General features: G+C 37.7%; 1 protein-coding gene across 3 annotated transcripts in view; it reads right to left on the bottom strand.

Annotated features, from left to right (window-relative positions):
- kiaa1522 (KIAA1522 ortholog) overlaps nucleotides 1–13,433 on the bottom strand; it is a 34,631-nt gene extending 21,198 nt beyond the window's left edge. The window contains exons 1-2 of one of the 3 annotated variants that reach the window (XM_058377802.1): nucleotides 13,185–13,433; nucleotides 11,988–12,268 (exon numbers count right to left, since the gene is read on the bottom strand). In XM_058377802.1, the coding sequence (XP_058233785.1) occupies nucleotides 11,988–12,237 (250 nt within the window). In that variant the 5' untranslated portion in view covers nucleotides 12,238–12,268; nucleotides 13,185–13,433. Of the gene's footprint in view, nucleotides 1–4,811; nucleotides 5,153–11,987; nucleotides 12,269–13,184 lie in introns of those variants that run through there. The other 2 variants (XM_058377801.1, XM_058377804.1) reach the window with 2 other exon arrangements.
- Nucleotides 13,434–14,106: the final 673 nt, after the last annotated feature.

Raw genomic sequence — 14,106 nt, 5'->3', positions numbered from 1 at the left:
CTTAATCCTCAAACTGTAGTCTTTATCTTCTTTATACAGAGCACACATCCTCAGACAAAGCTTCATTTTTTAAGAAAACAGTATTAAGCCAGTTCAGTATGGCTGCACATTGGTTCCTGACATTAGTTCCATAACATTAGCTAATGTATTAGTGTAATGTGCTGCAGTACTGGAGATCTGTTTTATGAATATTAATGACTTGTGGTTCATCTCTGAGAAAATGTATAGAGCTGAGTTCAAAAAGGCACTGCAAGCTTATTGAAAATATATTGGCATGATTTTCAGAGTAAAATCACTTGTGTTGTGTTTAAAAAATAAAAAATGAAAAATAAATAGACATATTTATAGACATAAAAAAAATCAAATGATCCAGTTTTGTTAAAATATTACACTTTGCTCTAATAAATGCCTGTTTTGTAATCAGTGCTCAGTTCAGCAATCATAAAGAACAAGCTCCTAAACTTTTTTTTTTGTAATATCAGAATATTTTTTCCGGTATATAGTATTTCTCTAGAGTATAATGAAATATTATATACATTTTTCTGTCTATTCTCACACACTGCAGATATTGTCTTTATGCAAGTTAATACACAAGGACACAAAACTAGAGATTAAAATTTTTATCATTAACAGCCAGAAATCTTATCGGAAAAAATGTTAACTAAAGCATACTGTTGTATTGAATAGGTCCAGGTCAAGGCTATAGCCTTGTTACCAAGCAGCTTAAGAAAGTGTCAGGGTGTGAAAAGGAGCAAATGAGTCATGTGTTTCTCTACCTACTAATGACAATTGTTTATCTTACAACTTTAAAGCCTGTCTGCCCTTTGTGAACACATTCACTGGCAAAATGCGGACACCTTTCAGCCTGAGGCGTCCACTGTCCTCAGGCATCCATGAAGTGAGCTCACAAAAAAAAACCTGGGTATTGAAGAGGTGAAAATCGAAGTAAAAACAAATTACAGTAAGGTTTTCTTGTTAACTTTTCCGACTGCAGTTAGTCGATTGTTTTCCTCTCTGTATTGTAAGAAGTTCATTAAGATGCTTGAGTGAATAAACCTCTTTAACTACTTTGTTATATATTAGCCTTCTTTATTCGGATCATTATTCATATCCTGTTAAAACTTAACTTTAGTGACTTATTGTGAGGATTTCTGAGGGTGGGTTTATCACAGGTGAGAAAATACAACATGATTTTATGTTGGGAAAAACATGGGTATGAGGAAGTGTTGATCTTAAACATTCATTAAAAGGGATCATCAATTTTAAAACACATTAACTATCAGGCTGTTTCGTTCTTGAGTGCATTTCCATGGCTAAGAGCAGGCCTCAGTCCAGCCGGTTGCTCGGTGAGTATTTCTCACAGTCACTGTCTGGCCATTTGTATTAGGTATTTAACGGTATTAAATATGTTTAATAAGATATTTTGCAGAACGGGTCAATGAGAGAGTGAGAAGGAGACTTCAGTAGAGCATTGCATGTTTTGACATTTATTGTTCAAGTCATATGCTTTTAGACTAGAGATAAATAAGGTCAGAATAATGACAAACAGCAGGCTCTCAGTTGGAGTCACATTAAATCTTATGACTGCCCACTCAGAGAGAATAGGCATGTTGTTACAGGGGGCTTTAATATTGTAATAAGTGAAATATTAAACATATTAAACAGAAATATTATAGCGCTAACCAGACAGATTTTCAGGAGGATTTTGAGCAAGTGAAATTCCTTAATTTGGACCATGAGGAATGCCATAAAGTGGACCACACACGGGCACACACTGTCCCTGGGATTTAATCAAAATGTTCAGGAGTCTTAAGTAAAGTCTCTCTCTCTCTCTCTCTCTTTCAGCTTGTCATGATCTGTAATTCTGGCAGTATTTTGGGTATACTAAGTACTGCCTTTAGAATTAAATCACTGAAACAATGTGCCTTTACTTAAGATTGGTTTTTAAAACATGCCTATCATAGCTTAACTTACTTTGAGTGCTTGGAAACATACCTTGTGGCGTCCCACTGTGGTAATGCATATGGGTTCCCAAAACACCTATAAAACCTTGCAGTAAGGGTTTGCTTTTATAAGCGATAGCACTTAAGGACTAAGCAATAAGGACAAGTCACCCACCCTAATGGTTTACTCAGAACTGTTTTAGATGTGCATGTGTCACGTATACTGTTGAACAAAGACTTAAGCTGATTTCCTTAGCATGTCTGAGCAAATACTGCGATGTGTTATATATAATTCAGGGTCAACAGATGAGTCTGTGTTACATCCTGCAGAAGTCATTTTTACAGCATATCTGGATACAAATGCAATGATGCCTCTCATTGATGGTCTTGTATAGATTCAGCACTACTATATCACCCTTAATCTTGCCAAAAAAAGACTAATAAATCAATCTGCTTTGTTTCCTCATATTTTTCTCTGGCTTCCTGGTGGACAGCAGTGTAATTCTCTTCATGCATTCAAGGTCTCTTCTCCATGCATACTGAGTACAAGGATGAGTCAGAGATAATGGGAAGTGCTGTGCATTAGTCTTTTGTTATACTATTAAATCAGCGTAAATACACTAGAAGTGAAAAAAATGGTATTTAAGACATGTATTATGTTTTATTTCATCAGTAACAAACATATATAATTAGCCAAATGTTTATTTCTTCCATGACTAAGAACATATTAATGTCTGAACTGTGAAATACAGAAAACAGTGAATTAATTGTTATTCTATTAATTAATGTCATTATGGTATAATGGTGAGCTTATGGAATAAATTATTTATTTCAGATTATCAAACATCAAAAAATACTAGCGCTATTTTGCTATCATTTCTTATTGTTATTTTTCTCATTTTTTAAACTGCATCAATGTTAACTAAAGCCACAAATAATGATAAAATGTCAGCAGATGTTGTTTCTAGTGTTTATCATGACCACTCATGACCATGAAATGTCATCTGTCATCATTAAGCACTTATTACCTATTCAACCTCTGATAAAATCCAATCATTAACTGTCGAAAGTGATGACATTACAGGCGATTAAAGGCATTTTATCTGTTCAGTTTTTAGAAGCATGGACAGCAAGAATCAGAGGATCTACATATTGACATGACCTTCTGCTGTGCGATGTGTTCAGTCATGTGTGATGTATCTGACTGGGCCCTTGTGAAAATAAAATTCTTCTCTCTGAATGTGGATCAGCTATGCAGAGCACAAAGACAAGCAGGAGACACATCTAAACATCTACAAGCCCTGCCATTAAACTGATTATCATTATTATTATTATTATTATTATTATTATCAATTATTTAAAATATAAACCCTGCCATTATTATTATTATTATTATTATTATTATTAATTACTACACAAATCTGGTTAAAAAGTCAGACTTTCCCCTTAAATAAGTGACACATGGACAGGTGGTGGAAACTGAGTGATGAAAAACAGGAAACACCCCACATTTTTCCACACCCTGCTCTTAACACACAATTATCTCTAAGCATTGAAGCAAGCCCTAATACTATTCTACTTGTTCTGTCATAATGAGATATTTAGTTAAAAATACATCATTGCTGTGAGTTGAGTCCTTAAGAAAAGTAAATGAAAGCATAGGGCCTAAACTCTACAGCTAGAACTAAAAATATTCTCACACATGGTTCAAGACAAAGACAGTAATAAAAAGTATTTTTGTATAAATAAACTGGAGTCCTGTTCATGTGATTTTGATATCTGCTCTGTTTTTTTTTTCTGTTTAATCAGGCTCTCAGATCTTGAGATTCAAAATAGTAGACCTGCTGTCTGTTAGAAGCAAACTACGTCGTAAATAAGCCTAATTAAGAGACACAGCAAAACAGAACAAACAGGAGCTTTGATTGTAAGACAATAGCATTAGAAGCCTGGGAAGTGCTGCTAAGCGTGAACCTGTTTGTCGGCTATTATTCGGCTGTGGGAGAGAACGTCTGAGCTATGGACACTGGGCGGGTTTAAAGAAAAACACACCCAGACGTGTCCCCATCTGACTCGCTCAGGAATAACAACAACATTTATAATAGCATAATAATAACATTTCAATAATAATAGTAATAACATTTCAGAATTCCTGGCTAGACTATCGAATACTAGCATACTAGCATCATGGTGCCACAGAATACCTGTGTGGTATTGCTGATGTTGTCTTGCCTTTGTAGAGCTGAGTAAGGATGTGTAAGCATATGAAAACCTGCACACGTTGCAGGAAGTATGCAAAAAAGTCAAAGAGCTTCTATGTACATATTGTGTAGTAACATCAAAAATGTGATCATTTTACGTTTCTAAAGCATTAACAACAGCCCTTGCTAATTTTAGGTCAGATTGGCATTGACTGCTTACATTCAGTTATTATTATTATTATATAATTATTATTATTATTAGTAGTAGTAGTAGTAGTAGTAGTAGTAGTAGTAGTAGTAGTAGTATTTGGAATAACAGTAATAGTTGTTATCTACTACTATAACCTACTACAGTTTTGTGATGAAAACAGTAGTTTTTTTTTTTTTTAGAATTCCTGGTCTTCCCAGCTCTCCCCAGTTTCATTTCTGAATGTAAAATAATTTAATAATTAGTTGAAAATTATTATTATAAGAGCCCTTGTTTGGAGTTGATTTGGATTTGGACTGATTTGGATCAGACTTTATTTTGGACAAAATTGTTAGCCTTTCCTTATCTTGTTTTTTCTTATCTCCTCTTACCTTAACCAAATACAATGTTATCTCTAAGATTAACATAAAATAAGAAGTCAATAATCTGTCCCAAATCAAACACTTTCCACTCTGTTCCTACCTGGTTTTAACTTGTCCACATGTCCAATATTCCACAAAGCTTTAACTTTACTTGAGTGGTGGTTGCTGATAAAATTGGCCTTTGCCTTCTTTTTGCTGATGGGGTTTCCCATGACAGTACTGTAGCCTCCCAAGAGTACTAGATCCTTGGTTCAAAAGTGTATACAACATCTGCCACATCTGGAGCCTCCTTCTCCTTTAGCTCCTCATTTGTCTTCCTGGTGACTCCCTACTCCAGCTGCAGATGCAGGACAGTGCGGTCACACTACATGCAGTGCCAGCAATCCAGGCTGCTTGTGTGCATGGTGTGTATGAACACCACCCTCTCTTCCTTGTTTAGAACACTGCTTTCAGCGGTGATCAGTTACGGATCGCTCTAGTAGAAAGGAGGGATTGCAGCCAGCCCTTTCTGGCCCTACCCACCCTTGATAACACACACACACACACACACAAATACTGTATACACTTCTTTCATGTTAAGCAGTTTAGCTTAACCAGTATTTAGAGGAAGATCAGAGTAATCATGTGTGTTCATGGATGTTCCTGTCATTCTGTCATGACCAATATTTTATCTGTTATAACTCCAGCATGTTCCTCTGCCTCTGAGGCTCACATTATGTCCGTTTATTCTCTATTCACTAGAAGATTGTTTTTGGATCTCGTATTTCCTTAATTTGTCTTTGTTGCCATTCTCTTGTATGCCTAACCCCCCCTTTCCCCATCTCTCTCTCTCTCTCTCTCTCTCTCTCCTCGTATCCCTATCTGTGGTCAGGTAATCTAATATGCTTTTCAGTTTTCAATGTCCCAGTTAGCCGATGCTTTTATGTGGTGCTGTTTCACAGGAACTTCCCAGATCTGTCAGCTAGGTGTGCTCTTTTCATAATCAGTAGTCCACTACCAATACTTGCAATAAAAAGGCACATGTGAAAATACTCCTTTAACAAGTAAACATATCCACATGCTCCGCTTCTTATCATATTTCATCTGAATAGAGAAACAATAACAAACCACATTGTACATACTTGAAATAAAGTATACTTTACTTTGCAGTAATTTGGACATAATAATATTAAATTGGTTTGTGATTTAAAACTGATACCTAGATAAGGCATGTGAGGCAGCCATTTGTACTTTTTTAGAGACTGTATGTTATGAATCTATACACAAAACACCCCATTATATTTAAGTAGGAGAAATCTATATAATTGCAAAATAATTTACAGATAAAAAATGTAAAAGATATGATTGTGTAAGTGAGTAAGCTCCTCTTTTCCGTGAAACCACTAAATTAGCTCTATTCAAAACCATTTGCCATTTGATATAGCACAATTAGTTGAAAGACCTACATGCAATTAAAGTGTCACATCTCAATACAAATACACCAGTACCCAGAAGGCCCTAGAGTTTGTTAGAAAACATCAGAAGTCAGTGACTGGATAAGCAACAGACAGTCACTGATTGAATAGACAGCTTGCTCTTTTTGTCATGACTGTCCTTACATGTGGGGTAGTTCTATATAATTGCACGTTTCCTATCTTTTTATTTCTTGTATTTTTATTGTTTTCATTTTAGTCTGGAGCAACTGCCAAATTAATTGCCTTGAAAATAAATATATAAATAGCAGTCTTTGAAATGACTTCTGCTGATGATTAACTTGTTTTATCACTACTGCAGTGATGGAGTGTCTCACACGTACTGATGCATGGACATGCACGTGACATTATTGATTAGGAAACTGAGAGCCTGTAGGGCAGGGATCTGTTCGCACTATAGATAGATATTGGTCTTGCAAGCCCAGAAATACTGGATCTGAGAGAGAAAATAGGAATCAAGCAGATTTGTAACATAAACACACCTTAAATGCTGCCCATTTATGAGTTTATGTTTATGAGTTTAAGTACAGACAGCCAGCCTTCTTCAGTCCTCTCAGTCCGCTCCATTCCATTAAATTCTCTCTTCCCTATTGATTTCTTTCCTGCCCAGAAAATGCACATTGTTATTTTAGTAGGCTTGTGATCTGAAGAAGTGGATATTGCATGACAAAGATATAATGCCCTCAGGGGTGCATGGTGCTTTACTTAGAATAGCTTTCTTGTTCTAGGTCATGAGGGGTAACTGCTGGCTTTAAAATGCAGCCAGATATCTGAATTTCACCAAGAAGTGAATGCTGTGGGTGTTTTATGGGATTTTTATTTATTATGCATTTAAAGACTAGGCATAGTTTTTTGAAAGGCTGATGAAAATATAAAAACGACAATGAAAATCTAAAGATGATATGAAACTCATTGCTTTATAAATGATCCTGTGCTAATGATCAAAGTGGACGAATGACTTTTAGAGCCATAGCAAGATTCTCACCCATATCTACACAAACCCTAGCTCACTAATCCTGTTATCCGGAAGGCTATTAAAATACCTGAACACAGCCTGAGCCAGTGTAAGTTTAATGCCAGGGGAAGAGAGAGTCCATGGGGAGCAAGCGAGAAAAATGAGCTGTGAACAAGATGTTTCTATGCTCCTGGTATAGATAGAGCCTATTGATGGAGTGTTTTGGTTCATACTGCCCTCTTCTGGTTGAGACACACACATGTTGGCAGAGTTGTTTCAAATCACAGAACGCTTTCTGTTTGTCTGGAACAACTAACTGGGCAAAAATCCTCCTACAATATTCAGGTAAATTAAATGTTTTCTCGCCTTCAAATCCGCTACTGTGTTAAATGAGCTGTAAATCTGCCGTGCTGGAATGTGGGTCGAAACACAGCTGGAACTGAGACGAAATTCCATCCAGCTGCATTCCAGCAGGTTGAGAGACTGGCAGGCTCTCGGAGCACTCACCTGGTGCCAGCATGCACCTCTTCAGGGGCTCAGACACAGTGGTTTGTTTCTCATCTAGTTTTTTTGCTGCTATTCATGACCGCTGGTATTTGTGACTGACTAAAAGAATCAGGAACTGATAAGTAAGATTCCTGAATTCAAGCTGGCATTGTTCTGGCTTGATGCCAGTAGCACGATGTTTTTTTTTTCTTTTCAGACAATCTTTGTGTCCATTGTCTCCTGTCTCCATTCCTGGCATGCCTAGGTCTGAGCTACGAACAGGTCAGGTAGGAGAATCTCAAGGTTAATGCCATATGATACATCATGATGTGAATGGATAGGTATTCAGCATTCAGTATGTTTTAAGTACATAGCTGGTCAGGTGCAATGACAGGAAAAATTGAGGGTAAAGTGAGTGAAAGGAATGTAGTTTATAAAATAAAACATTGTTTGATGTGACAGTGTTTTGATGTGTGTAAAAGGATTTCTGTGTATCATACGATTTCATCAAATAACTTGCTTTTCTTCAATAATACACTAATAGTTCATGGTCATAGACTTGCTCCAGACATTTGTCCTTTTGTTAGACACTCAGCCACCACACTATAGACCGTTCTGTTGGTAGACTTTATTACTTTGTCTTTTCGCTGGTATGTTGGAACCACCGCCAAATGCCACGGTGAATATAAAAGTGAAAAAGTTTGTCTATAATTCTGTTTCGATGGACCTAAAAGAAACATTGAATAAATATTTCATTGCACATTTGTCAAGGCCATGACAATGCTGTCTTATCCACAGGCCTCTGGCCCTGTGCCCATTTCATTACAGCCACTGTGTTTCAGATGACTGAGATAGGAGAGTAGCAGGATGTTCCTAGAACTAAAATAAAAGGGAATGGGAAAAAAAGAGTGTGTGTGATGGAGGGTGGTTTTGAGGTAACACACTGGCTGCTATGACAACAGGAAGGGAGTTTATTGTCTCTCTGGTGATCTCTGTTATTCTTGGTTACAAGGGTCTGGTCTGGTAGTCTGGTCTAAAAGAGTGTGTGTGTGTGTGTGTGTGATATAATTATGGGTGTATCCAGCATGACCCTGTCTGAGGTCACATCGCCTGTGACCTTGTCAGTTTGGTTTAATACATGACCCACATCATTGTGATTATCCCCTGCAGTGCTGAACTATTTCAGTCTGTTCACACTGTCACCTCCTCTGTGTCACTGGACATCACAGCACACAGTACCTCAAACCCCAGGCCAGCATTCAACCGATGGATTAAAGTCACACAAAATCTAACTATAAAAGGATTACCCACTTAGTTTTTCCCACTGTTGACATTAAAGAGGTGTACAAGATCCCTGACTCTTAGTTTCCTAGTAAAAAGAAGACTAAATGGCTTCCTAAGTAATTGTGGACTGACTCATACCACTTAGAGACAACATTCAAGTTGATTTGCCAAGCAGGTGGTAGAAAGACGCAAAATGAGAGAGGTCAGGTGAAGTAAATAGTAAGAGTGGATGTGTCACCAGGTGTATCCATTACTGACAGTTACATAACAAAACCCCACACACCGAGAGAGAGAGAGACACAAGAGATGAACAAGATGAGCACTCTGAAGCTTACACAGCACACATACATCTCTATCATTCCAACTTCCAAATAAGTCTATGTAAGGTTTGCTTTTATACTTAAAAGGAACAATTATTTTCTCTCTATCTTTCAGCCTCATTATTATTTTAGCTTTTTTTCATCTATTTTTACTGGAAGGACCTGACTCACACGACTGTTTCTTATAACTGTATTCCTTTCTCATATTTTGCTGTGATTACTGAAAATGTGTTTAGAAGGTGCTAAGTAAAAGGCTTGATTGCATATAGTGCAAAACCTTACAAACTTTGGGACAATAATTACATGATTCAATTAATTCTATTTAACATAGTTCCTTCGTTGCTAAAACACAATTCCCAAATAGCACAAATAAATAATTGTTAACACTCTTTCCGCATGCTTTCCACAACTATTTTAAAATGGTATCCATCAGCAACACATTATGTTCTTTGTGGAGTTCTCCGAGTTCACCGGGTGTGAAAACCATGCCAGCAAGGCCTTTCATCTCCTGCACGCGGTTACATATTTGTTTTCGGGTGACGTATTGTGAGCATCTATATCACTGTCACTAGACATCATTAAACATTCAGCTGTGTGTTTTTCCAGTGTAATTATCAAGCGGTCACGTTTCACCCCTCCTCCATCTCCATTTGAGCACAGATCTCCACCCAGTAGTGATGTTCCCATAACTGATAACAAACAGACATTACATTTGCTCATAACAAAACCATTAACACATTTCCATTTGGCTCCATTTAACATTTTCAGTACACTGAGGATGCATAAAGCTTATCATTAATCCTACTTAGAAGGAAAAAAAAACTCTTCATCATTACATTCCACATCTTGATCCTAACAACAACCAGTATGGATATATGAAGGGTCTGTTAGAATTGGTGTGCATGTGTGTAACATGTTCTAACCTGGACAGAGACTGAGGGAATCCCACACAGTGATCTCACCCCTTATAAAGCCTCTGGACTGGATAGAGCCCCGTGAGGCAAGGAAAAGGGTGGATAGAGACCAAGTACAATGAAACAACGCTGACGCAATGGTTTAGTGCTGCACTATCAAGCACACAGCCCATAGATGTGCCTGAATCAGGACAGCTCTGTGGGCTCTCAGTATCGGGAGAGGCCCAACATAGCAGGTCTGTTTACACTGTGAGAAAAATAAGTACCATACAGATCTCTAAGGAAAGGGAGAACTATGTATGTAGAATATACTCTCAAAGGTACAACAGTTGTTGTTTAAGTCTAATTAATACCACTATGCTCTATTTTTAATCACCTTCTATAGCCCTATATGGATGGGATTAGTTTAATTGGATAACATCCGTAATCACTTTTTTTACATACTAACAACAGTTAATTTAATTCAGAATTTTAATAAATGATTAAAATAATAACATGATAAATATACACATTCATTTATTTCTAGAAAAATATAATACTGCATGATATTGTTTTTTTCTTTCTCTTGCTGATCGATTTCAACTGTAAGCATTATATGAACACAAATACAACATGGACTATAGCCTATTGATTGTCTGTTAAACATCAATGACACTAAACTGGTTTCTTAAGACAAAGCAGGAGAAAAGGGGATAAGCTGATAATCTACTTAACATCATCAACCAGATCCTGTTGATATATTATTTAGAGGTAGCTGATAGGCTGGTTGTTAACAGTCTACAGATGTTTGACTCGTGTCTACACCACACTAACAAAATAAAGTGTTATCAAAACCTCAGACACATCACATCCTTCGGTCAACAAAATTCCCTGCGTAGACACTTTATTTAGCAATTTCATTTCTATCCAGTTTAAGCTAGTCAATTGTATTAACAACCTAAGACCTCACACCAGGGTACAAAGAACATAGTATTGTGCAGTGGGGTAAACAATATAGCATAATAAGCAGTAATGAAGAGCTGAATTGGCTATAAATGAATGTGTGTGTAATTCTAGCTCCCTGTAATTCTGCAGTTCAGGAGTTGTAAAGTCTGTGAGAACAGAAGGGAAAAGAAGAAAGAGACAGAAAGAGAAAGAGAGGGTGTGCTCCAATTAAAAATGCATCTAATAAGGAATTCACTCTCTCATCTCTTTGGATCAATAAAGCATTGTGTCTTTAATCTCCCTCCTCTCTTGCATAGTCCTGTCGACATTCTGGCTCACACTGCCTGCTCTCTACTGCATGCCTGGATCAAAGTTTTCATCCTGAATAGAAGATCAAGAGCCAGAAGTTAAACTCAAAGACCTGATGCCTCTAATATGACCATATACTCATGGAGAGCATTCAAGCCTTTATTATATTTAAATAGTACAGTAATTGTATAATTTCAAACATCCATACTGTATATTTCACCCAACAGGACAAACAATCTTGAGCCATTTTTGGAAACAGTTTTCCACTGGTCTGGTTAGTCCACAAATCTCACCAAGCAGGTTTTAAAGAATGACTCTCGCTTAAAGATGAACTCTGTGGTCCCACATCACCACTGGCTGAAATACGGGCTATGCACATTTCGAATCAACAATGTTCCTTAAACTGACATAACAACAGAAGACTGAATCAAATGATCAACCAGAACACAAACAAACTACATATCATATGCTGAGATGTATAGAATAGTTTTCTCAAAAATGCCTCAGACCCTGCCATACCATACCAGGGCCCGAACAAGACAGAAGGATAAGAAGTGGATAATGAAAGCACTATGATGTTTACACACTAAAAACATCTGAAATGGGACTTACCTTTGGAAACATCATAATTGTCAACATCCTGTCTGATGGTGCTACACTCTCCAGTCCAACCTCCCAACCTCCCTGATCGACTTTGACCGTTACTGACAATCCTCTTTGGTTTACTGCCTTTAAACCAGCTGAATGTCCGACTCAGAGATGAGCCACGCTTCTTCCTGCTCTTGGTTATTTTATTCTGAAGGGCCAGCATCTCCGTGATGTCCTTGGGCACCAGGTCCCCTGTGGAGCTGCTCCTGGACATCCTTAACTTTCACTTACTGCAATCCTGTCACCTGTTATAGCAGTTGCATTGATGGAAAAAAAAGAAAAATAGTCCTTTTTAATCACATGTAATCATCCATAAAGTTATATGCTGTGATTGTGACTGCAGGTAGCTGTTCAAAACACAGCCCTCTCTTCACATGCACATACTACACCTGAGTTTATGGATTTTTCTACATCTTTATGGATAACAGATTAACAGAACAGTCAAGACAAATATTAGGAAGGAGTGCTAAGGGACCAAAAAGTCAGGAATGCAGTCAATCCTGACTTGTGGCTAGCTTGCTCAAGTGATATCAGCAAATCCAAAGGTTAGTGCTCTGTGGGACAAGCATTTTATCCATGGCACATATGCAGTTCAGGTGATTATAAAGCCCTTGTTTAACCAGCATGTCCAGTGGGTATAAAATATTCCTTTAGCAGTATAGTCATAAATAAAAAATAAAATTCCTTCTCACTAAACCTCATGAAACCTGGGAAAAAAAGCAGAAGAAAACAAAATGGGAGAAAGGAAAAGACAAAAAAAATGCAGAAAAAAAACTCCACTCCCTGTCAGAGGTATGTAGTAGAAAACTCCTAGCTTTGCCACAAGCACGTTGTTTTTTGCAGGATAGTGCCTGTGGCAGAAATCTCTCAGAGCAGAGTGATGCAGCTTTTAGAATGTGTAACTGCCCAGCCTCTGCAATATGCAATAGTGTGCATCAGACAACCAGAAAATGAGAGCTGCTTAAATGAGAAACACACTCCTGAACACACCCCCAGTGCAAAACAATCATCCCCAAACCCACCCATAAACACTCAAACTGTTTACTCGCTTAAATACAGTCCAAATTATATACTACAGACTCTATATGGTATTTTCTATGGACCTTGTCTACTCTAACATAAACAGTTCACACTTACATACTGCTGGACATGCATACATACATATTACATACATACACGAACACTCCCGAGGGGATCTTCCCTTCTTTTCTTGTCTGCCTTGTTCTCTCGGTCACATTGGAGCTTTGCGGTGCTGTTTATTCAGTTCTTTTGGGGTGACTGACGCTCCATGCTGGTCAGTCCTCCCCCTTCTGTCTGCTACAGCTCCAGTACTGCCCTGGCCTCTATTCAACTCCGCAAAGAGGAACTGCAAACTCACACGTGTGTTCCAGCCAGTGCTGTTTCACAATGACAGACTGCCTCCCTTTCTCACTCTCTCCCTCCTCTCTCTCTCTCTCTCTCTCTATCTCTCTCTCTCTCTCTCTCTCTCTCTCATACCCACGCACACCCCTCTCCGCCTTGTTCTTCGCTCCCAGACAGAGCTTTTCTGTTGTTCCCCCTTGTTTTCTTGCAGTCTCATGTCTTTCTTTTTTTCACTATTCCTTTCCAGGACTTGCTCAGGTTACTCAGGTAGTTGCCTGTCATATCATCAGGGGATGTCTAGTTAGCATCTGTTTATAATTAACTTTATGTAGTATTTCTGTTTTCGCAACAGAAACCTGGATAAAACAAAGACAGAAAAACCAACAGGAGCAGGAAAAATACCTATTTATCCTTTCTGTAAATGACAGCCAGAGTTCAGCAGGTGAAATATGAGCTTCACATGACACACCATGACCTAACAACCTACTTATCTCACAGTCGCACACAGACTCAAGGAGCACTCTCCTTTCCTTATAAACACATATTTGTTTATGCCGGTTATCTTCTATAAATGGATATAAAACATTGATTCTTTGATCTTTCTATTTTTTCATTTTCAATTACTTCAAAAGAATATTTCCTTAATCTCCTACAGCAACATTGCATGAATTGGCTATTTTCCGCTTTTTCACAGTGGAGTGAAGCTATAAAGTTGAAAATA

The sequence above is a fragment of the Hemibagrus wyckioides genome, linkage group LG24, assembly GCF_019097595.1.
Source record: "Hemibagrus wyckioides isolate EC202008001 linkage group LG24, SWU_Hwy_1.0, whole genome shotgun sequence".
NCBI classification, from domain to species: Eukaryota; Metazoa; Chordata; class Actinopteri; order Siluriformes; family Bagridae; genus Hemibagrus; species Hemibagrus wyckioides.
Note: the sequence above shows the minus strand (reverse complement) of the source record. Positions and strands in the feature narration are given on the sequence as shown.